The 25,534-nt window shown below is 41.4% G+C and overlaps 1 protein-coding gene across 1 annotated transcript; it reads right to left on the bottom strand.

The window, feature by feature from the left end:
• Positions 1-3,417: 3,417 nt before the first annotated feature.
• dnajc24 (DnaJ (Hsp40) homolog, subfamily C, member 24) lies at positions 3,418-25,271 on the bottom strand. Its single transcript, XM_076263713.1, has 5 exons — positions 25,207-25,271; positions 24,646-24,757; positions 19,024-19,162; positions 3,882-3,950; positions 3,418-3,743 (listed from the first exon to the last, which is right to left on the bottom strand). Exons 2-5 carry the CDS (start codon positions 24,751-24,753, stop codon positions 3,610-3,612), a joined length of 450 nt encoding a protein of 149 aa, XP_076119828.1. The 5' UTR covers positions 24,754-24,757; positions 25,207-25,271; the 3' UTR covers positions 3,418-3,609.
• Between the last annotated feature and the right edge of the window lie 263 nt (positions 25,272-25,534).

Below are 25,534 nucleotides of genomic sequence, written 5' to 3'. Positions count from 1 at the left end.
GGCTGTCGCTCGTCTCAGCCCTGTGCATCGGAGACCTTACCGCGCTACTACACCAGGGCCAACCGCCCCCCCCCCACTCCCACGCCCCATCTCCCAGCCACAGCTTTACAAAGAACTGTATAAAGTGCCATTTACCCCTCTGATTTTTGATAAATTGAAAGATGGGTCAGTGATTAATTGTTTAATAAAAAAAATCAGTCTAAACAGTTTATTTAAGCTCATTTTCATAATAAAAAAATTAAGGGGAAAAAACATCCATCCATTTAAACATTCATAATTAATCAAAATCCCTTCTCTTCTTTCAGTTATTTTTGCACAAGATTACCTTTAATGACATCACTAAGAGTCATCACCCCCTCTGTGTATCTCTCCATCTTCCTTCTTTCACTCTGTCACCCTTGTACACACACACATACACATTCAGTCACTCCCTCTCCCACACAAACATTTGCAGCTCGGGTCTACAATGGCAATGAAGGCTGTTAGCATTAGTGCCAGCTGAGTGGCTAGGCTGATGGGATGGGCTGTCCACCTCTATAGCTCTGAAACAGTTGCAGCCATAAACAAAGAGAAAGTGAGACACGTCACTGCCTGCCCGCCTGTGAGTCTGTCACACACACACACACACACATACACACACAACCCTCCACCTTTGCTGCCGCCCCATCCCTGGATATTCCTACTAACAAATAGGTGGTCACCTCTTCAAACGTGCTACTCACCCCACTTCAGCTCTAAATTATACCACCATTTTCCCTCTCAAAACGTACAGTGTTTTGTTGGAGAGATCAGTGCTCCCTCTTAAAGGTTTAAGGTTGGTGAATGGCTAGACAGCTACAGAATTTCCATTGTCTTTTCAAGCATTCACTCTTCCCTGTTTGGCTAGGCTAACAAGAAGGTTTATCGAAACGTTACAGCGCAGCCCTTATTTGTACTGGGGTTTAAATGAAAGTAAGTTTAATGAGGTTCCTGCGCCCCTACTACCCTCCCTGATCTCTATTGCAAACACAGTGAGGAGCGAGGCCTAGTGTGTTGTGACACTAGGTACACAAAGTCCTGCTCTCAAACATGCCTGTGTTGACACAGAGTGGCAAAGCACTCACACTCCACACACTAAGGGGGATAAAGTGACAAAATATTTGCTTTTCAGTTTGTTACTGTGGTATCCTTGTCAGGGTCTTGTCAGAAAGGCATGTCTAGGCTTTTATTTTTTTATTTGTGTCTGTTCTAAATGTATATAAATGAACAGTCACCCCAGACAGTCAACAGTTGGCATCAGAAAAATGGATAGTGGAATTTAGGGATGATGAGTGAAGAATTTAAACCATTCTTCACTCATGTTTGCATCCCTCAAACAGAAGCCTAAAATGGGTAAATAAACATTGATTGGGAATACAACAATAAGGTGCACTCTTAATTAAGTCCTGAAACAAACACGAGTTCAGAATTTATGGTATCTCCTTCCCTGTCCTTAAAAGCTCCAGCCCTCAATAGCAGGACACCACACCTGCAGCTTCCTCGGAAGCCCAACTTTTGTCTGGCAAACACCCCTGAACTGCACTAGCTGCGGCAATTACATTTGTGTCCAGGGCCAAACCCAGGGAAGCCATCTCAAAGGTTGGCGTTAGGATATGAAGCTGTGGGAGAGAGGGAGGTGCCTCTTTTGTCCCAGCGAGATTAAGCCTGAGTTCAAGAGAGGGGGTGGGGGGGCTGCAGGGAGGTGGGAGCCTTGAAGTTCATTAGGAGAAAGAGTGGCTTTCTCTCCATCCCTCCTCTGAATGGGAGCCCCTCTCTCTCAGGGGCCTCCTTTCAAAGATACCTGTGAATTTTGGACGGAGATCAGTGAAACCCTGACGGCTCGTTCCGTTCTCACTGGACGGGAGGCTCAGGTTTGCGAGAGCCATTCACACAGAGCCTGCGGCGCAGCGGGGTTCCTACACCTTCAATAACGTGAGAACCACTGGCACGTACTGGCGGGAAGCCCAAAACGGCTTACTCACACGTTCATATCGCACCATCCTTTTCCCTGAGTGTCACTTGCCACGTAAGGCAAACAAGCATTTCTCGACAATTTAAGGCTCGTCCTTCACATTGGCTAATTATAGATGGTTGTAACAAAGGCACACAATTGGAGGAAGAACCAATGCTTTAAGTCCCAAAAAGACTCATCCCTTGCTTTCATCTCAGAGGTTTGAACTTCACTTCTGGGATCTGCGATATGAACCACAATTTTTCTATTTCCAAAAACAAAAAATGCACTGGTGCACACTCAAACACAACACCACATTAAATGGAGCGATGTCCATCATTTCACTATAATGTGTTGTTGATCCTGTCTGCACATATAGGGGGGACAGAGGACTTAATTACAGCTTTGACAGGCCCACTCTCTAAAAGTGATGAGATTATTCGTAATTGATGTCACAGTCAATTATGGTTCGGTCCGTTGCTGGCCCACTGGCAGGTCTAGCCTTGGTTCAGACCGCGGGACGCTGATGAAAAGCCCGGCTTGCCCCGCTCAAGCTGCTCCCGCAACAAGAGGACAGATTTTCGCGAACAGCCTAATGACTCCATTTGAAGTCTAACAAACTCATGACCCCGTCCCGATGCCGTAACCTCGGCTCCCTCCGAGCACGGGGGGAACAAGAGACAATAAAACAAAACAAAACCCGGACCGAGGAGAAAGACAGAAAAAAAGAGGTTGTCATTAACTAGAAGGGCAGCTTCTCACTGAAGTGTGGAGGCAGTTTGTGACTTCATTGTCATGAAGGGGAAAAAAGCTCATTTATTTACATGCAAACAAAGTTAACACGAGCTTAGTGGCTAGTGAGCCTTTACATACACACACAAAATGGAGGGGCTGGCGGCTGGAACAGTGGAAGCAGGCAGAGGGGGAAAAAACAAGACAAAGGTTGTTACTGTGTATTTTGAAAAGAGCATGTATTGCTGGGAGGACATCACCCAGGGCTTTCTATTTCATTTTAAGGCGTTACAGAAGGTCTGTTGTGACCCAGTTCCACAACCGTATCCCCAGCAGTGGTAGGTGAGAGAGAACTCAGGGCAAGATGTTATGGATTTAGATATTGGGCCATCTGCTCCAAGTGATGCATACTGTACCTCAGGCGTAGCATAGATGTATGTTTTGAAATCTACAGAGGGTTTGCACATTTATTTTCATGAAATCCACATTGCACATGTTTTTGCCATAAGCACTGGGAAATATAACTAATTTTTTTTTTTAACAGATAAATGCTTATGTACAGTATGCACAGAGTGCAAATGCCTTGAAAATCATTCAAATTTTCACAGACACTGCCAGTTGAAATTCTACTTATATGTGTCATGTGTTGGTCCCAACTGAAACAACACAGTAAGCCAGACCATCTTCAACACAGCAATAAAGACTACAGCAAAATGTAGGTATTACCTTTTCACTTTAATTTACATAAAAAACTACATTTTCATAATAAGGCAAACATTTGAAAAAATGTCTGTTGGGATGGATATGACTCATGATGCTGAAACTTCTGCTCTCCTGTGAGCCAGTTGAAAAGAAAATCAATCTCCAGGATGGCCTCTTCAGTAAGTCGTTGTGTGTGTGTTTTATTTTCATGCAGTCCTCTTAATCTCAATGCTGAGGGAGCAGGTGTCACAGCACACAATGGCTTCTTCTTCCACCATCTCCTCTGTCCCGATGATGAACTCCCCACCACAACGACAGCCATAAGTGTATGACTGAGTGTCTGCAAGAGGCAAGGCAACATCTAACAACCATTTACAATGGTGTCCAGTCTCAAAGTGAACTAGAACAGAACCACTAATAATATATGACCGGAGAACAGAAATACGACAGCAAATGAGATGTCTTTAGAGGTGCATACCACTGTCCCAGTCCATGTCCTCAAGGAAGACTTGAGCATCCACAGGCCAGCTCTGCTTCAGCTCCTGGGCTACAGTGACACAAAACACACAGAGAGATGGGTCAAACAGATGAAGGATGGAAATATGGAGCAAAAGCCTTAAATGCTGAAGAAATGCTCAGAAGTGCTGCTCTGAAGCCTGCATGTGCCACCTGGCATAGGTAGATTGACTAGAGGGGTTAATGCAAATGTCCATGATATTTCCTGAGTACTGCACTTACTGAGTAGGACAGTCCAGTCCAGACAAAGGGTCTCTGCAGAAGACTGGCTGGCTCTGCCCGACTCCCTGTGACCTGCCTGAACCTGGTGTGTGTCAGTGGGTTCTGTGAGGGTACTGTCCGGCAGAACGTCCTGCTTCTTCAGACAGACCGGACACGTCTGCCAGACAGTCTGCTTTTGGAGCCAGACAGACAATGTCGACCAAAAACAGAAAATGGCTATAATGGTGCACATAATTATTTTTGTTGTCACAGGACGTCCGCCGACGGAAAACATGGCTTTGCTATAATTATGAAAATGAATGCAAATCAGCTCTCTGAAGAGTGAATGTGATATGCTGCCCAAGTACTATTATTAGGCTTGATGAACAAAACATTATCCATCTCATTAATCTTCGGGAAATGTATTTCCCTTATTTTTGTCCAATATATTTATGATAATTCACAATATAAGCATTGGAAGACCACACTTCATTATTACAGTTATTACATTCTACCTCATCTCAAATGTAAGATCAGTATATGCATACTGAATTTACTTCTCAGGCAAATCATCAGACCTTGCTCTTCCAGAAAGTCACTTTTGTTGTAAAATGAGAATTGAGGCCTTGCATACTCATACCCTGGTAATAAATCGGATAGATCTCTACCATTTATTCTGTTCATACTACACTCGTTAGTAAAATGATCTTTATACACACTAGAACGCAAACGATAGCTGATATTGTGACAGTATCTCCCATTGCCATAGTTACCATTGTTGCTGTTGCTCTTTTTACGTCATTTTAAGTCTCCTTTTTACTTGTCCACACGGATCCGCGGACACTGATTCTAAAGATTTTTTACTTTAGAAGGTGTTTTAAAAATATTGTAAAACACTGTTTACACTGTCTATGCTGGTGGACAAAAACCCAAACACGTCAGTTGTCGTTGTCAATGTCAGTTTTAAAAAACTACCCAGGTGTGTGTATACAGGGCCTGAGGGAAGATGTTCAGGACTGTCCCACCAACTCATTGAGGGTGGAGAGTGATGTATGACAAGAAGCCCTCAGTAAAACCAGATGTGTACACTACTTAAAAATGCTCATTTAAAAAAAACAACATCCTTAAATATCTATCTATCTATCTATTAGCGACAGGAACGTCTGTCTGTCAGTGTGCGTGTTTGTTATTCGCATATCTCTCAAACCATTTGTCCGACTGATCTCAAGCTTGGCAGGTGTTTTGCTAAGAGCACGAGTGTTTGGAAAAGAAATGCAAAGGATATTGTTAAAAGAAGCATGTGTTGGCTTTTGGTACTCTAGCCTCTGTAGCCTCTCCCCCTCTCAGACAGCGCAACACTGAATCTGTGCACACGAGTGTCGAGTAAGATGTTTGATGTAAAATATGACAGATAACACAAAAGAAAAGATATCAGCACACTGTTTCTAAAGCTCACAGTTTAATGGTGGGTGATACACAACGTTTCGACCACTCAGGTCTTCGTCAGGTGTTCTGACGAAGACCTGAGAGGTCGAAACGTTATGCATCACCCACCATTAAAATGGGAGCTTTAGAAACAGTGTGCGGATATCTTTTCTTTTGTTTTACTCAGTATTTATAGTATCCAGCACCTGTATAATCGGTATAGATCTGCGTACACCTCTACACTTCAGATAACATTAACACCCCATGCAGTGCCCATTCAAAACGACATAAAATGATACCATAAACTGCCACTTTGAATACTTTGGACTGTCTTTCCTGAATCGAAACAAGTGACAATTCCAACAGCGAGGTCCGCTAAGGACCTGCTAAGGACGCTTTCAGAATGCCACACTCATGAAGAACATTCAGCTACAAACAGAGTGGCAGAGCATGTCATTTATGCAAAAGATTGTTTTTGGAAAGTCACACCGTTGCAAATTTTATATGACAATGAATGGCATCCCTTTATATGGTGATCTGAAGAGGATTAATGCTTAAAAGCCAGTCATTGAACATCTCAAAAATTGTCTGTCAAATGACAACCACATGTCAGTCATTCTCATGTTAACTAAGTACATTTGATACACACCTCTTAGTTGCAGGGAGAATACAAAGAGGGAAAATGCATTTATATTTAAGTACAACACTTTCAGTGGTAAGGTGGACTGACATCTCAGTCCTAGAGGTGGGAGGTGTGGTAACACTAGCCCATGCTGACAATGTTAAAAGGCAACACTTTGTAGGCTAAATAGTGCTAATCATTGAAGGCACACAAGAGATTGTGCACCACTTACATTAAGACTGAGAGGAAAGCTGTAAAGTTAATTCTGGTGACACCAAAAGTGGTCATGTAAAAGCAAGGTCACAACGCCCCCATCAAGAAAGTTTACAGCCCCACAAAGTCAAAGGTGATTTGGCACTTTTCAAGAAGCTTTTTAGAGAAGCATAGGTAATTAATTCGTTTTTACAAAAATTTAAAGCTCTTAGGTCTAAAATGGCTATATCCACAATAGACAACAGATAAAAAATACATTGAATTTACCCACTTTGCCACATGAACAGTGGACAATATAGAAAACTCAGTGGAAGCCCTCAGTTAATATTGTACCTGGAAGTCTCTTGCAGACCCCCTATCACCAAGGATGAGAGATGCATACCATCAGTTCAGTTTGTTTTTAATTCATCATCATGTCCTTCCATTACTTATAATCACATCATATATATTGTATCACTACTACAATTTGTCATGAACATTTCTTTCTAAATGCCCAGTGTTCCATGCCTGACTGCAATTTTTTTTCCTTTCTTTCCCAAACACATGGAAAAAAATGGCCAAAAAAGGGTTAAATCATGTACGAAAGACAACATGCATGTATGCATTAAATATACATTACTGCTCATTAATTTAGCATCTTATATAACAAGTGTATATCATTGATACTAAATCTACCAAATGATGCCAGACAGAACATGATATGTGCAAGCAAGAACAAGATGTTACACATTCCAGTGTTTCAGAAAAAGTCAATCTGTTCTGAATCTTTGTGAGGAAATAGTAATTAGCACTCTCTCATCCCACATTCTTAACATGTTTGTCTTTAATTAGTTAAGAGACTGCCCTAAGTGGTTAACATTACAGATATGTGTACAGCTGCACATCACTGTTAAGTCTGTCGAAGGAAAATGTGTCTCGCGAGTCAAACTGACAAAGGTGGGAAAAAAGAAAAATGTGTCAATAATTTATGCACAAAGGTCTGAGTATTATTAACTAGTTTTGGGTGTGACTGAGCCATACAACTGTGATTACACAAGAATAATTATGTGGAACTGTTTAAAAGAACAAGGGCCAAACCTCAAGTAGCAAAAGACTATCTGCTAAGAGGCATTTCCAAGAGCTGGTGGGAACTGAAAGACGAGACTTCAGAAAAAACAGTAAACACTGACGGGAAAACCTTTTACATGGACATTTGCTGTTGTCTGTGTTCAAGCTTTTTCTTACAAGCTGTAATCAAACATCCTGCACTGTATACTTAAGATGAGACTAAATGTTGAAAATGACATTCAATATCACCTTATGTCAATTTAAAATGTCCACAACACACAAAATCTTGCATGCTTTAGATCAGGGATCCTAAAACGCAAGCTTCCACTAGGGTGTACGCGAGATGAAAAGGGCAATGTTGGAAAGGTGTTAAAAACATTTTTCTTTTAAATAATAAGCCTACAGTATGTTGTCTTTGTTCTTTGTGTTTCATAATGTTGTTCTCTACACTGATTTTTAATGTGAGAGCTCATAGACCAGTTACACATTTGGATTTTGTTATTTGTTATCATGTAGGGCGGCTAATTAAACATCATGCCTGGAATGTGTCAATAGAATGAGTTACGTTTTTATGTGTCGGATGGTGGGGGTACGCGAGCCGAGTCAGGATTTAGGTGGTGGTACGGATGAAAAACATTTTGGAAACCGCTGCTTTAGATTAAGGATGCTCAATATTATCAGCACAGCAAAAGTATCAGCAGGTAACAGCTTAAAAATGGTATAATCAGCATTGGCATACATGAACATCTCTGCAGATACTCCAGGCAGACAAATCAGCATGCTTTTACTGGCACAATCTAGAGTTTTAGAGGAAGCATGTTTACTGTGTCAAATTGCATATTTTATATCTACACCATGTTGCAATGATTTACTTATTTTTAAGTGTCTACATATCTTAAAAGTATACATTTAGGGTAGAATTAATGAGAGTTTTATACCTGTATATGCAACAACTAGGCCATAATAATAAGAGTAATAGGTCAACTCAATTACAGGAGAGGAAAGGAAATACAATTTCAATTTCAATTTAATTTCACTTATAGAGCGCCAAAACATTACACATGTCTCATGGCGCTTTATAGCCTAGAAATCTAGACGCACCCTAGCGGAAGCAAATGTAATTTGCAGCCAGGGTAGCCTAGCAACTCTCCGTTGGCTTGCGAGCTGGAAAAATTAAACTTCTATCAGGCCAATCACATCGTGTATAGAGTCGGCGACGGTAAATTTCCGCGTGAATTTCCTGCTACTTGAGAACAAAGAAGATGGATGCTACTGCTGGCGAACAGCGGTCTTTTGAATCGCGACTCGAGTTAAGCTTTTTTTAAATTGGCAAAAGTTTGATCAACTAGCAATTAGCTCCGCTGGTGGGAAAATGCATGGGACTCATGAGTAGTGTTATCCTATTGCGTGCAGAGGAAATTTGAAAGACAACTGTTTATCTCGCCCCTCGGATTGAGCAGTGCCTATGGTAAGTTTCCAGACCCTACATCTTGTGGGTCTGGCTCGTCAGACTAGGTGCTTTACAGAGTGTTAAAACATTAAAACATACAAAACATGTATAAAACAGCATCAGCAATAGGCCAAAATGAGTTGACAACCAACTTCGCCCACAAAGAGGACACTGGACTTCTAGAAAGAAGTCACAACACAGGTCACCGACGTCCAGCGCAGGGGGCCGAGGTGGCCCACTCGACCCTCCTCTGAGTGCAGTGCGACAGGGGTGGCGCTCAGGGCAGGCTGAGGAGCAGTGCGGGTGGTGTGTTTGGGGTGTTTGGGGATAAGACGGTCGCACATTAAGGGCTGAAATGACGAGATATTACTCAGGCATGAACGAGCAGCACTCCGAGATGAGATGAGATGGCCCCACTCGGCACAGACTGGGGAGGAGAGGTCAAGCAACTGCCCCCCAACCCTTGCTTACACAAGGCTCTGCGCAACTCAATTACCCCACATGGTAATTACACGCTTTCTCTGTGCAGAAGCAGTATATCCTTGTCCATCCTTACATACAAAGCTGCTTTGGTAATATTTTGTTACATGTCCATCATTGTAGGTCTTCAATAAAACCAGCGCAACAGAGTACATAATGCATGAACATATTACCGCATCTAATACAACTCTAATTTAATGTGTCACCTGTAAAGGGAGATTCCAATCTTCGGGAGAAAACATCAGTAGGGTCTGGACATTAACACCGGATACCTTTACACCATTTTTTAAATGGAACCCTATGGAAGAAGTGGGTAGTACCCTGAACAAACTCCTATTTTGTGAAACCAGTTGTTTCATTCAATTCAATTTGTGTACCACTGTGATGGTCTTTAACTAGCCTGGCGGGCCATCCTATATCATTGACATGTATAGTCTGGCATCGAATCATTCACCTCGCTTAATCCAAGGGGCGGGCAGAGAATTGTCTTTCAAACTGCCTAGGCATGCAATAGGCCAGCGCTACGACCATATCCGTATCCGGTCGGCAAAACGGCAAATACATCCTTCTTCGAAAGGAATGACTTAAGTGCATTGTGTTGATCTACTTTCAAAGAAAAGCACAAGTCCAACTCCTCCAAAGTTGACGGCAATGCCGATTCAAACAACCGCTCTTCGTTTGATATAGCCACTTTCCTTGTTGTTCACCGTTGCAGGATGTCGTTATCCTGTTAAGCCCGCCTTAAGACTCTCTAACGAAATAGAGCACTGTGATTGGCCGTCATCCACGGTGTTAAGCCAATAGAAATTCCTATGATACTAGACGTACAAGCTGAGCAAATTAATTTGCCGCCGCTAGGGTGCGTCTAGATTTCTAGGCTAGTCTTTAACATCTTTCCCACAGCTTAGTAAACTATGTCGACATCTTCTAAGGACTCTAACGGTAAACAAATTATTGCTTTGTGATACAAGTGACAGTTCTAGTCCATATGAGTGAATGAGAATAGTTAAAGCATAAATTAGGAAAATGTTAAGTGACGTCAGAAAATTAACCCAAGCTACAGCTAGTTAGCTGTTAAATGTTTTTGTCAATTGGTAAACTTTTTAAGATAGCCATCTCCCCCTATAAGAAAGTCTCTGGGTCAGTCTTTTCAAGTGACCTAGCTGGTTAAAGAGAGTGTGCAGACAATCCTCTGAACAATAGGAAAGGCTGTCGCAAATCTCTCGAACAGGTGGTTAAATCAGAGATTTTAAAGAACGAGGGAACAACAGGTCACAATGCAACACACTGTTTTCCCTTGATGAAAGTGAAACCATGAGTTTTTCGCACTTTGGCCAAAGTTTTCAGAAATAATCGTTTTCAGTGATAAAACCTCATTGAAACTAGATGTACCGCATACCGGTACAAAATATGACCGCCGCTCAGTCCTGTACATCCGTTCCGCGAAAATAAATCACACTTCAATTTGTCTCCATCTTTTACTCCATCCCCCACTCTTGAAACTTTTGTGTATGCTTGTTTGGCATGCCCGAGTGTGTGTGTGCGGCCGCACAGAAAGTAGGGTAACGCTTTAGAATAACATGTGCTTATTAGGTATTAACAGTGCATAATAAGCAGTTAACAATTCATTACTAACAGTTAGTTAACTGTTGTTATCCTTTAATAACATTAACTAACTATTAACATGCAGCTTGTAAGTGTTAATAAGCAGCCTTTTAGGTTACTTACAAGCATATTTGTTAACAGTTGTAAGTGTTAACAAGCAGCTTGTTAATGCTTGTTAATGGTGTATAAGACAAAAAGGTGGATAACTAATACGCTTATAAGACCTTTCTTACCTATTTGTAGTACATTTTGCAGCCCCCCAATCTAAAGCGAGGACCATGTAGCCTATAGTTCCACAAGCCCAACCTTCTATCTCTCTATACTATATCTCTCTATCTAGCTTGGTTTAGCTGTGAGAAATGCACCTTTAAAATTGTTGCACTGAGCAGGAATCGAACCCCGGTCTCCTGCTTCAAAGAGTGCATCGCTACTTACTGAGCTGCACTACTTTTCTTGTACAGCTGATGAAATTGTTTATTTTGATTCTATATTCCGAAGTGCTATATCACACTAGCTATGCTTTTTACAAATATGTTTCTGATAGAAAAGTGGTGTTTAATTAATGCAGAAACAGACCACGAATGTTCGCCTCTGTTCTAGGCAAACTGAAACATGTTTCAAATCGATCACGAACGTTCGCCTATGTTTGCAACTTTAAACCAGAGCTTTGAACGCACCCACTTATCGTCTTTAAGCCTCGGTTGCTAGGTAACCAAACTATATACAAAGCTGGCATATCTTTAGACTGCTGACAAACTGACAAACTGTTTTATGCGTTCACTGAACAAAGATTATGGAAATTAAACACCACTTTTCCATCAGAAACATATTTGTAAAAAGCATAGCTAGTATGATATAGAACATCGGAATATTTTCCATCAGCCAATTAGGAACAGTAGTGTAGCTCAACAAGTAGCGATGCACTCTTTGACGCGGGAGACCGGGGTTCGATTCCTGCTCACTGCAACAATTTTGAAGGTGTATTTCTCACAGCTAAACCAAGCTCGATAAAGACATACAGTATAGAGAGATAGAAGGTTGGGCTTGTGGAACTTTAGCCTACATGGTCCTCGCTTTAGATTGGGGGGCTGCAAAATTTACTACAAATAGGTAAGAAAGGTCTTATAAGCGTATTAGTTATCCACCTCTTTGTCTTATACACCATTAACAAGCATTAACAAGCTGCTTGTTAACACTTACAACTGTTAACAAATATGCTTGTAAGTAACTTAAAAGGCTGCTTATTATCACTTACAAGCTGCATGTTAACAGTTAGTTAATGTTATTAAAGGATAACAACAGTTAACTAACTGTTAGTAATGAATTGTTAACTGCTTATTATGCACTGTTAATACCTAATAAGCACATGTTATTCTAAAGCGTTACCGAAAGTAGCCTAGGCTACTGGTGCTGAAAAGGTGAATAGATTGTAGAATAGCCAAAGAAGATGTAGCATTGTTATAAAACCTTTAAAATCTCTAAACAATCACAAGTAGGGCAGTTCATCACAGTTCATCCATTGCAACTGGATTGATGAAAGGTCACTTACACCTGTAGGCTTCATTGTATTTGGGAAAAGCAAAAGGTATCAGCATAATTTTATTTATTTATTTATTTATTTATTTATTTATTTATTTATAAACAAAAACATCTCTGTCAGTTCCATGCCGTTTTCAACAGCTATCAAAAACAAAGGTCATTTTTGGATGGATGGAGTTTTTGTGAATGTTTCTTCTTCTACATAAGATTTTAGTCATCTTTAGTTCATGTGATACTTTATTGTCAAAGCACAAATTAAGTAACAGTAGTCTGAAACGAAATGCTGTTTTACATCTAACCAGTGGTGCAAATAACTGACATGTCCAAATGGACCTTGATGAAATGCGTCGCTAGACTGTTCATACACATTTTAACGGGCCAAAGTTGAAGAGCTGTTGTCCGTTATTGTTCGTGCAAATATAGGCTGATTCATGTTCCCTTGCATTGTGTAACTGAGGTCCATGCCTAGTCTGGCTTTCACCAGACCAAGCTCAATCTTTTAAGAAATCAAAAAATAATAAATAGCGGGCAGATCAGGCTGGGTTCACCCAGCCTAGTCCATAGGCACCCGATATTGTTTCATTTTCCGATTGAGATATCCACGCTCTGGCTATTCTAAATGCAAAAATGCATCAGGGAGTTATGACAAAACTGTAACTAACAAACTAGATCCTAATAGAAAGGTGTTAGCTTCCCTAAGCTACAAGTAGGCTTATAAGGTAGGCCTATTTACAACATAAATTGTCAATAGGCTATGCTGGCGACACAAATAAAATCTCCTTTGGAAACCAATGGCTTACGCCTTACAGTATCAAGCGGACTTAAACTGCCATATCGTGGCGAAAAGTTGTAATAAAATTCACGCAGCTCCATCAGTCAAGGAAAGCGCGAATTAAGTAGCCACTTCTAAATGGGACCCACTACACAGTAGCTTAAGGTGTGTTGCTAAAGCAGCCATAATGAAAATAAGGTGTCCTTGTTTTGATACTTCACACACACGTGCTTTTTAATTTCACAGACTACAACTACCAAGCTGGAATCAAAGCACATCGATTCCCCTCTCACACCCTGCACACACTTAAAACAAATAAACAGGCGTCTCAGTCTCACGCATGTATAGGCAAAACTGTATCAGACCGGTGTAACGTTGGTAAATCTTCCATTGCACAGAATGATTTTTGTAGCACGTGCAACAAATGACAGTCGAAAGATACAATTACAGTGCTGCTATCAATTTGCTTGGTATAACCGCATTTATAGTTTTCTACAAATGCAATCAATCAAATTGGCCTCCATCACTCAACCAACGCTAACGGTAACATTACCTAGGTCCTTATTGATATTATAATATTAACGTACCTGCAGTAAAAACCAAGCATGTCCGTTAACATCCTCAGATTTATTTCGGCTTCAAGAAGAAATGGGAATTACATTTCATGTGAACATCGTCCTATCCTTATTAGACGTTCTCTGCGGTAAACTACAGTCCTTGTAGGAAGCGTCCATTGTTTTTCCAAACCACTTTTAACTTCCAACAAAATTACGTCTCACTGCAACGATGCGCCATCTAGTGGACAAACGACTACTTATCGCCAATACTGGAAATGCAGCCATGATGATGATGAATATTTGGCTTTCTTTTAATCCTACTGAATTTGTAATTATGTATCGGCCGTTCTAATACCGATAGTATGTGGGTGCCTGTGTGTGTGTGCATGTGTATATGTGTGCACCGCCATCTACAGGTCACTAAATGTACACATAACCTAATTTTTTTTAGACCCCCCCATGGATGAAATTCTAAGAAACTTGGCATACCCCCAGGGAATGCCAGGTCAATCATACACATAAAATTTGGTGCAGTTCTGAACATCTTAACTGAAGATAGGGGCGATTAAAGCAGAATAATATTGCATTTTCATTTTTTACCGGGGGGATGCAAATCACAAATGAGTGATTATGGGCCAGGTTGATGTGGGCCCTTGAGACCAATATACCATAAAAGATTCTTCATCCTCAGTGCCACGGTTCAGGTAGTTATTTAGGAAAAACTGCTTTTTTTGTGGTTCGGGGGGCCCAGCACGGGGGGGGGGGAGTGGCCCCCGGGGACGAAACGAAATTTTTTTGTAAAAGTCTAGTGGGGCTACATACCCACCAAATTTCATGTGCACCGGTGTTTCGGTGTCCCGGGTATCGTTGACCAAAAATTCAGGAAGTAGATGACAGGGGAAAAAAAAAAAAAAAGCTTTGACAATCATTATATGACCGCTTCGCTAGCGGCGAATATGCATTTTCCATATGGGGTCTTAGAAGCCATTTGTCTCCTTCTAGCTACATCGTTTTTGTTGCAAACATAATCAACCTAAGCATGCTCAGATGACGTGATAGACGAGTCACCTATCCATCATTGTAAAGCCCGATTTGATTGGTCAGCACAGCTCTGGTGCGAGCACAGTTGCTGGGTCATTCCGTGTGAAATCACCCAATTTCAGCACAATTTGGCAGGTGACCCTCTCTGAAAAAATCTGAAAAAAATCACAGGTGTTTATAGACCAAATCCATGCATAGATCTTAAATAGTATATCTGTATAGTTAATCGTTGCAAAACTACAGCCCTTTGAAACTTCAAGTCATTTTAAGCATTGTGGTGAACAATCCTTTTTGTTCAACTTCCAACATTATTGGCTCTTTTGGTATTTCACACACATTAGTGAAACTATGTGAATAGAAGTACATTTTCCAATCGGATCAGACGTATCTTGTGTACTTTCCCCTCTGCAAAGCTCTGAAAATGGCTATAAATTAATAATGTGAAAAGACATCATCACCTTTGAGTGCTTCTCATTCAAAAAGTATGTGACACAAATTCATCAGATTTTTTTCCTACTCATATATGTATTATAAGGTCCTGTCCATGCATTAACTTTGGTTGTTATCATTTTCATATTTTCAGAGCATTTTTTTAAAATTGGGCTTGATTTTCAAAAAACCTGTTTTCATCTTCTCATTTTACCACGTGGACAGTTAACAGGATTTTTTTTTAATTTTACCATATATCATTCTGTATGTGAGGATCATCTGCCCAAAATTTGGGCTTGTTGCTGAGTTTCTTCATTGAGATAAGATTTTTTTACAATATTGTCTATAAATCCACTGAATTTGTACTGGATCTGCAGTACCACTTTGCACCACATGTGGTGCTCTTTTAATACAATGGAAGTCAATGTAAGAGTAAGAGAGTCACTTGTTTGCTGCACATATCCAATCTAAACACACAGTTTATGGTTCATAGTTGAATTGGTCCAAATAATTATTGCAACATGAACAACATACTACTCATACATAAATCTTATTTAGAGAAAATAAACTGATCAAGTAAACTCTTTGTAATGAGTTTTCTACACCAGCTTCAACCTATCAGTGCCTATGTGAGCACTTTAATAATTACTAGCCAGCTGGTTAGGCAAAGTATATATCCATCGTCATATGCATGGGATGCAGTCCTCTGTGATACATAGACAAAGAGCATCAAGATGGAGATCAGTGCTTTGTCTCCATGTGATCTGAAAAAGAAGTTGGAAAATGAATGTAGTAAAGGAACATATTCAAGAAACAATTGGTTTCTAAAATTCAGTTCATCAAGGTATTTCACTTGATGAAAATGACCATGTGTGTTTCCATCACAAGTATTCATAACAAGGTTTGAGGACTCATGGATTCCAAGAGGCATTTGTAAAAAGATGATAAATCGTTAGTATTGATTTTTCTGCATCTGACAATGCACTGAATTTTAGAAACCCCTTTTAATTGAATATGTTCCTTTATTACATTAATTTTCCAACTTCTTTCCTAGATCACATGGAGACAAAGCACTGATCTCCATCTTGATGCTCTTTGTCTATGTATCACAGAGGACTGCATCCCAAGCATATGACAATGGATATAGACTTTGCCTAACCAGCTGGCTAGTAATTATTAAAGTGCTCACATAGGCACTGATAGGTTGAAGCTGGTGTAGAAAACTCATTACAAAGATGGTAATTATGCTAAATCCTCTTTCTGCATGTATGATGACCAGTCAGTCTTATGTGTGTATAATTTACTTGATCAGTTTATTTTCTCTAAATAAGATTTATGTATGAGGAGTATGTTGTTAATGTTGCAATAATCATTTGGAGAAATTCAACTTTAAACCATAAACTATGTGTTTAGATTGGATATGTGCAGCAAACAAGTGACTCTCTTACTCTTCCATTGACTTCCATTGTATTAAAAGAGCACCACATGTGGTGCAAAGTGGTACTGCAGATAAAGTACAAATTCAGTGGATTTATAGACAATATTTGTAAAAAATCTTATCTCAATGAAGAAACTCAGCAACAAGCCCAAATTTTGGGCAGATGATCCTCACATACAGAATGATATATGGTAAAATTAAAAAAAAATCCTGTTAACTGTCCACGTGGTGAAATGAGAAGATGAAAACGGGCTTTTTGAAAACGGGCTTTTTGAAGCCCAATTTAATAGAAATGCTCTGACAATATGATAATGTTAACAACCAAAGTTAATGCATGGACATGACCTTATAATCCATACATGAGTGGGAAAAAAATCTGATGAATTTGTGTCACATACTTTTTGAATGAGAAGCCCTCATTCATTTTTCATATAATGAATTTATAGCCATTTTCAGAGCTTTGCAGAGGGGGAATTACACAAGATACACCTGAATTGATTGGATTGTTTAATTCAACAGGAAAATGTACTTTATTCACATAGTTTCACTAATGTGTGTGAAATACCAAAAGAGCCAATAATGTTGGAAGTTGATGACTTGAATGACTTGAAACTTCAAAGGGCTGTAGTTTTGGAACCATTAGTGATACATATATACTATTTAAGATTTATGCATAGGTTTGGTCTACAAACACCTGTTATTTTTTTTTCAGATTTTTTGGGAGAGGGTGACCTGCCAGCCACTGGGTGATTTGACACGGAATGACCCTGCTCCATAACGAAGCAATGCCAGACCGAACTTCCTGACCTCAAATGTTGTGGGCGGGACTAAGTTATATTACTTAGTAATATTACTAAAAGATAATACACTATTTTCATCATAGATTACTTTTCTTAACTTCTTCAGAGTAGTGAATTAAACGACTCTCAGGAGATACACTCACAGAGTAACTGTGATAGTTGTCTGTGTAAATAGGTGGGATGTCAATGGGGGTTGACCACGTGAGCACGAGCCACGGGACAGCATTCAGTGGAGGGAGGTGTTTGCGTGCGTGTGTGGGGGTGGGGGGGTGGGGGTGGATACTAGGATGGGTGGGGAAGGCTGGACTACGGCTATGTGACGTACTAGGCTGTGAGCGAGTAGCTGTTGTGGCGGCGCTTCCCCACTGAAGACGACAGAAGCGCTCGCCCTTGTTAACAGTGTGCTGGGGATGGATGCACATTTACTGGAAGTTCTAATGGAGGGCTGTGGGGACCTCTTTCCTCAGGCAAGAAAACAGGGGGCGTATTTGGGTGTGTGTGTGTGCTTCTGTGTGTGTGTGTGTGTGTGTGTGTGTGTGTATGTGGAGGGGGAGGGGTCAGTCTATCACTTCATGTAAGGATAGGCCATGTGTGACAAGCCTGACCTACATTTCTTTCTCTGTCTGTCTGTCTCTCTCTCTCTCTCTCTCTCTCTCTCTTTCTCTGTCTCTCTTTCTCTTGCTCGCTCCCTCTCAACCTCCCAGAAGTCCCGCTCTGCCTCCACTCTTAAGAGTGATTCTGTGGGATCCACACACATCTGTTGGCAGCAATGTTCCCACTGTCTGGAGTTCCAATTTTGGATGGCTTCTGCACAGACTATGCAGCAAGTGCCACTTTGTACAATAACAAAGCCACTTTCTATTTTCTACAATAAATATGAGAAACGATCCTTTAGCCAATCATAAACCTTACATTGTTTATCATGGTGGTACTGGTGTATTACACTGGCTTACTCTTGCTTTCATGTGCTGACAGGATGAGCTGGTTTTCAAGGAAATCTTGGAAGTGCGAGCAGTTTTAAGCTCTGCAAAGTGGCTTTTGTTTACGCCCCATCTCAGATGACCTTTTCAGAAACTACAGTACAGGCCCAGGAGTAATATGTGGCCTTCATGACTAATGTCATACTACCCTGTATTGGTGACAACAATTGCAAAAGCACCAGTGGCAGAACGCCTTCAGAATAACTATCAGTTCATATTAAAAATGACAAACTGATGAGTCAAGATCAAAACAAAATGTGTGTATACAACTGTACTATTCTTCTAATATTTAATGGTTCACTTACATTGTTATGAAATGATTAGATCACTATACTAGGAGAGTTCGATCTCCCTGAAGCTTAGTTACTCATAAAATCCTCCCAATTTAATAAATGAACCTCTTCAGCAGCTCTACATCATCACAGGTGAGAGCTTTGTAGACTATTAAGTTGAAACTAGGTGACCATAGCCATTCAGAGCCATGGTTTAAAACCTGACGACATACCACGCAGCTGTAGGTCATATTCTCTCTTTGTCTCTGCGTTGCTTAGGATCTTCCAGGCCTGGTCTACCTCGATGAACTGCTGCAGGCGTTGATCAGCATCGCCTGGTGCCACGTCCAGGCCTTGCTTGTCCGGGTGATACTGCCAATCAAGAGGAGGTGGAGGAGGTCAAGTTAAAAACAGTGACAGCCAAATCACCGTTGCATTAGACGTCTACTTGCTGGGTTGAGGCACCAGCAAGGGGGTGGACGGCCTACAATTCATTGCAAGGGACAGGAGGTAGTTTAATTAGACTGTGATAGTCACAGACAATCTGTCAGTGATGAGAGAAATAGTGGAAGAAAGAAGGAAGGAGAGAAAGAAAGAAAAAAGGAAAGAAAGAAAGAAGGAAAAAACAATGTCACAACCTGCGCTGACAGCATTTTCTGGGTAATTTGCTGATGGACCGATGCTGTTCTTCTGGACAATTTACCAGGAGAGGCTGACAGTAGCAAACAAAAATAGACCAGGGCACAAAAGCATTCTTTTAAAAAAAAAATAAATAAAAAAAACCACTTTATGTTTACAGATATGTTGTCCATCAGGCTGGCTCAGTTGGGGGAGGAGGGTAACGAGGGCACAGGCCAAGCCTTACCTCCGGCCAAAAGCAGTGCCAATAGCCACTGATGTCGGCCTGCAACCTCAGATATCCCTACATTATGTCATCGCTTGATTAATATCAATATGGAAGGCTGCTCCTCTTTTTCTAACCACTAATGTCCAACATAGCCCCAAGGAAGAGGCCACGCTTACAGACTTCAATGTTTGTCGTCAGCTCAGAGAGGACACTGCTGGAATCCCACAGCTGTAGGTCTGGCCAGTGTAGGGCAGTGGAGATCGATTAGTTTGGGGGCAGGGGTTTTGCGGAGTTTGCCGTGCTTATGGACCCTGGCCCACTGCCCTCACCCATGGGGGAGACACTGGAAGGCTGGGAGCAGGGCAGTCTGGAAAACAACTTAGATCCTTTCAGCTGAGCGTTCAGCTGGACGCTGATTATAATCTGGCACTGGCAGGCAGAGCCTTGTGTGTATGTGTGTGAGTGTGTTTGTGTTTTAGTATGGTGCTGTAGTTCAGAAGCTGAACCGCGTCCAAAGTCGGCTAATGATGCATGGGGTGATACTGAACTACAATAACCAACAGTCCTGGGCAAGCCAATTACTGTCTGACGCAATTATATTTTCAATTTTAAGTAACAGGAAGACTGACTGAATTTAATTGATCATTTTGAGCAATTACTTTAAAAACGAATTAAAATTTAAGGGTGGTTGTGCTCTGGTGATTTTTTCCACTCTCTCCCATTGTTCCTCTGCAGCCCTCCCGTTCAATTGTTTTTGTTGGTGTTTCCACTTTGCGAATGAGCAAACTGAATAGGGGAAGCGGCAAGGGACGGGGCCGCGACTTTATGAACACGCCAAAAATTAACTTCCTGATTGAGATAATCATTAACAACCCCTTTCGCTCGGAAATCTGAAGTTGCATTTTGCTTTGTGAGCACTGGGGGAAATCCGCTCTCTCTCTCTCTTTCTCTCACTCTCTCTCCCCCGCTGTCGGTGCCAAGGGCTTTACTCCACCATTTAAAAATTGGTTCTCAGCGATGGCGGTGTTACAGTTTAAAAGGCCAGCCACATTACAAAGGGACAGGGGAGGGGAAAAGGTCGCATAAATTTACTAAAACATTCAGTGTGGTCACGCAAAGCAGGCGGGCTCCGGCCAGGCCAGCCCAGCGCCTCTCGCTCTGCCAAGCTGGGCCAGCTGATGGATGGGAGAGGGGTCAGAGCATTTAGCTGTGTCTGACCCCATTCACGTTCCCCCTTCCACACACCTCCCCCCACCTCTTCATTCTGCATAGGTAGGCTAGACGTTTCACACGAAGGCCCGGCTTACATAAAGCCAGGTCCGCCGGTCGCCATGGTAAAGCTTACACAAGAGGGACAACAGAGCCGACTGTCGAGTAAAGGGATGCGTGCCGGCTCTGAGAGACTTCTCTGAGCCAAGATGGTGTCAGTGTGGGTATTTCAGAGGCAAGGCAATGCCACACAAAAGGTTCAAAGGACCACTGCAAAAAATCCATAATCAAACGGACAAACTTTAATCTAGGCTACAGATCAGATTTCTGTTAAAAAAGTTAGTCAGTGGGTGTTTTTAGTGAGTTGACCTCACAGCCCCATTAAACTTCACACTAAAATATAGACTACTAACCACTGAGGAAAAAATTCACATTCACATTACGCCCATTCTCTCCAGGCCCTATTTGCACACTCCTGTCAATCATCATGCTTCGTTACATGCTGATATGGGTATTGATTTTGTGGAATGGAAAAGGATTATCCCACATAACAGCTTTGCTGACACTAATAAAGCTAATTAATCTAATCAGAATGAAGCAACACTTGACTTAGTGAGCCTGTTTGCACTGCAAAATGTTATCATTCCATTCAATTGCCACGCTAGCACACACACTTCTATCTATGAAGTAGGCTACATTGCACTTTTTTATTACTTGTACACACTTGCGTCCATCAATTGATTTAAATTAATATACTGGAGACTTTCAACAAGCTCCAGTTAAAAAGTGGACCCTGTGCCATACAAATAAAGTGTAATGCTCCTCTATTTTATACCGACATCTACTCTACAAAAAAATAATAATACTAAATCATCAGACATGCATCCATCAGACAGCGAAATTTACATGCATCACACTGTTCACATGTAACCCTGATTCAGATATGCTGTATGTCTGTGACAGCAACATGACAGGATGTAGAGGCATGCGAAACACAATATCATACATGGTGTGAACTGAAATAAACCAATAAAGTGGTTTAAGACCAAATTCATTTGGTTGCCAGTTCCTCTTCCTTTATGCAACCGTTCCTACTGGGATGCTGGCAAAACTCTAAAGTAGTCTGATCTGACCCTGCATTTGGCAGAAAACTTCCTCTGCCGTTTCCCTATCAACTTTGGGTAGCTAAGGATCTCTCAATAATTGATGTTGTGAAGACTAAGCCCTTGCAGAGAACATGTTTGAAAAACGTCTGTAATTCTTCTGTAGGCCTGCATTCAACAGGAGGTTCTTTTCTCCTTTTGACAGACTGGGAGGTTAAGGACTACATGCATACTGTATCAGTAAATATAGTAGAAAGAAATAAGGAGAAAAGAGAGCAGAGGTGGGTAAAATTTCTCACTGCATGGGAGCAGCCCCCCCCCCCCCCCCCCCCCAAAAAAAAAAAAAAAAAAAAAAAAAAAAAGTGGTTTACAGCCCGCCATGTTCAAAAAGGAAAGGCACATTTTGGTTAGGCTACAAACACACTTGGCTAAAACACCCCCCCTCCCCCGCCCTCTCTCTCTCTCCCTCCTCTGAGCACTCTGCCAGAGGGTCACCTCATCAGATTTCTCAGTTGGGTCCAGGTTGAAATGAAAGGCAAAAAAAAGCCCCTGGTGGCCGGCTCGGTCCACAGAGGGCCCTGCACTTCATGAGCTACTGTCAAACGCAGCAAGGGAGGCTTCCTCCCCCCACAGTGTCCTGTAGCTGTTTAGAGCTCAGGACTTGACGTTAGCCGAGAGGTGGTTTGCTAACATTAATGCTTACATACTGTTCCTTTTCATCTATTTCACCAAGCCAGTTTGTATGCACTCATGGTGACACGTGGGATGATTCTTTAAGACTATGTGATGTTGAGATGTTGACATCTTGTAGCCGTACAGTAGTCTTGGAAATTCATTACAAAAATGTTGAAATCCCTGAAGCGATTAAAAATCAAGCTTGGAACAGGAAGTGATCAGAGAGGAGGATTTATCTGATGCTAAGAGCAGTCTTTACACCTAATCTTAAGGAAGGTTATAACATGTCAATAAACATTACACATCTCAACAAGATGGCCTTTACATCAGAACTGTGCCAGATTATTAATGAGACACTCTAGAGTCTCATGACATAAATCCCTCTTTGTGGTTAACGAGAGTTCAAAATGCAGTTACTGAAGCCATAACCAAAGTCATCCCACACACCTAGGCCCCAAACACGGGGAAGCGCTGCATTGTCCAAGCAAGGCTGTGTATATTGCACGTCCGCGCAGCCGGCAGCACAGGTTTATTTTGACACAGTGAGGTTGTTAAAACCATCTCCCTGGCACAGCTCCCCCAGCACCCTTCAGTCCGCCGTGCCCAGGTATTTGTCATGAGGGCAGAACACAATGCAATGCAGCAGCTCTTCTAAAAAGGCCCAGCCTCCTCCTCCTCCTCCTTCCCCTCCTCCTCCTCCCCCTGTGGAGTTACGTGCTTTAATTGCTGTCTCTTTGCACGCATTGTAAAATATTCATTTAGTGGGGCTAATGGAGCTTGGAGAGCAAGAACACAGTATAAAGGGGCTGGCAATTTGGAGCACTCGGCAGTTCTGACCATACATCATGTCTCTTTCTCTCTCCATTTCTCTCTCTCTCTCTCTCTCTGTGTACTCCCACCTTTGCCAGAGACAGGTCTCAGTGAAGCCGTACACCAATATACACACATGGAGCAAAGGGGAAGAGCAAAGGCCACCGACATCACACTACTGCCACCTAATGTCTGACCACCGACACACTGAAGCCCCAAAGCAGTGTGGGGGATGGGGGAAGAAAGGGCGCGCTCCAGATTTGCTTCTTAACTCCATCTATGGGAAGGGACTGTGAAGCTGAAAAATAATAAGATATAGCCACAGATAGGGCCAACATGCAGATGGCTATTAAGTGTATAAACAAAATGAGAACAATCACACAGTGGCAGCCAACCCCCCCAAAAAAAATCTGCGGCAGAATTAACATAAAATTATAACTGCAGTCAATACTATAACTGACCTTGAGGGAAAGAGGGTCTGTGATCACGTGTTAGTATCTGCCCTGAGTTGACATTAATGGGACACTTCTTTCTGTTACAAGAATTGGAGAATGCACTGACTATTAGGCCTAAATCATGCCCGTGAAAAGGCCTTGATTGATTTTCCCTCTATAAGTGTTGTCAGTAATTAAAATGGGTTGGGGATTAAGCAAATCAGCTTATACTTACATTTTCAGGGATTAATAATCAATTTGGCTGAGATTAACATCCTCACCTGTGCACTGAGGTGGCATGTGTTTTATTTGGAGGATAAGCAAATCACACTTTCAAATACAATTCAGGAAAGCAAATCTGATATGCAAATTTTACCTGGCAAATATGAAACGTAGCTTTACATGTATGAAGGAATTTTTCCAGACTGCATTCTATGCAGGATGCACATAAATTAACTGCATTGGTCATATCATCAACATCTGATCGGGGCAAGGCAGCGTGACTTAGACAATCATCTGGCTTTATCTTGTACGCTCTGTTTATATTCTATACATACATACAGTAAAATCAGATCTGAAAATACAAGATAGCATATTCAAACTGTCTGGCAGTTGGCGTGTCAAATGCATTGAGCCATTTAGGTGACAATTGGCCAATGTCGGTAGACTACATACAACGCAAATAAGGCGGACAGTTTACTGACAAATGCACGAAACAATGTCAGTATCTGGCAGCAGGCTGAAAAAATGAGCAAGACAGAAACTGAGGATGCCTACCAGAAGGACAAGCTTCTGATATTTCTGCTTCAATTCTTGTAACCCATCGGTTGGACTTGCCCCGAGAACTGAGTACCAATCTATTTGCTTTGGATGCTGCTTCGCCATCTCCCTGCGGTCAAAAAAACAAACATATCACTTCATATCATATCACAGATGTAATGCAATGCAACCATCAGTTTATTTAATATAACGCTACAGAACGGCAAACAAGACGTTGTCGACAGACCTTGCGCATTATGCATGGCGATTGTAAATGTGAATGTCTAGTATGTCATTCAAAATTCAAATTCTTATTTAAAAACGGGAGATATAGGCAGGGATTACTAAATTACTAGTTTTAATTGGGTACATTAGCGGGTTGTGTACAGGGTCATCATCTCAGCGATATTCAGCATGAGCTAACGCTAGCTTGGTAGCTTTGACACAGTTAAGGACCTGGGCTTATTTTTTAAGAGGTAGCAAAATAACAATCATTAAAACATATGTCACAACACTAAAACCGACAAAACATAATACTTTCGATTGCAGAGAACATATTCGTCATGTATTTGAACGCACCAAACATCTTCATTGCGCTATGTTGACAACTCAGCTTGTCATGCTTCTCTGGGTGTGTGTCTCGGCATAATGGGTCCCTACGGAAGCAAACTAATCTCATTCTCAACTAAAATGTCAATAAAGACGTCACTGACAAATAAATATAATTTTACGTCTATAACGTCAATTATTTAACTACCTTTAATACATCAAATGTTTCCAAATAGTAAAATGAGCATATTAATCTACCAATTGGGGTTGTTTTTTCTACACGACATTTTTAGACGGTAACACATAGGGCAATGGAGTGCAAAAGCGCCGTTTCTATGGGAACAAGAGACTCTTCAAG

Source organism: Alosa pseudoharengus, unplaced genomic scaffold (assembly GCF_046254945.1).
Source record: "Alosa pseudoharengus isolate Yale_2024_CS ecotype anadromous, Long Island Sound unplaced genomic scaffold, YU_APseudo_1.1 YU_APseudo_1.1_scf_10, whole genome shotgun sequence".
NCBI classification, from domain to species: Eukaryota; Metazoa; Chordata; class Actinopteri; order Clupeiformes; family Clupeidae; genus Alosa; species Alosa pseudoharengus.
This window is presented reverse-complemented; position numbering and strand designations above follow the sequence as displayed.

What these genes read in the sequence shown, in the direction of transcription:
- dnajc24 (XM_076263713.1), bottom strand. Translation starts at nt 24,753, where the DNA reads ATGGCGAAGCAGCATCCAAAGCAAATAGATTGGTACTCAGTTCTCGGG. An exon ending in ATCAGAAGCTTGTCCTTCTG is followed by an intron (nt 19,163 to 24,645) that starts GTAGGCATCCTC and finishes CTTGATTGGCAG; the next exon opens with TATCACCCGGACAAGCAAGG. An exon ending in ATATGACCTACAGCTGCGTG is followed by an intron (nt 3,951 to 19,023) that starts GTATGTCGTCAG and finishes GTGTCACTGTAG; the next exon opens with CCCAGGAGCTGAAGCAGAGC.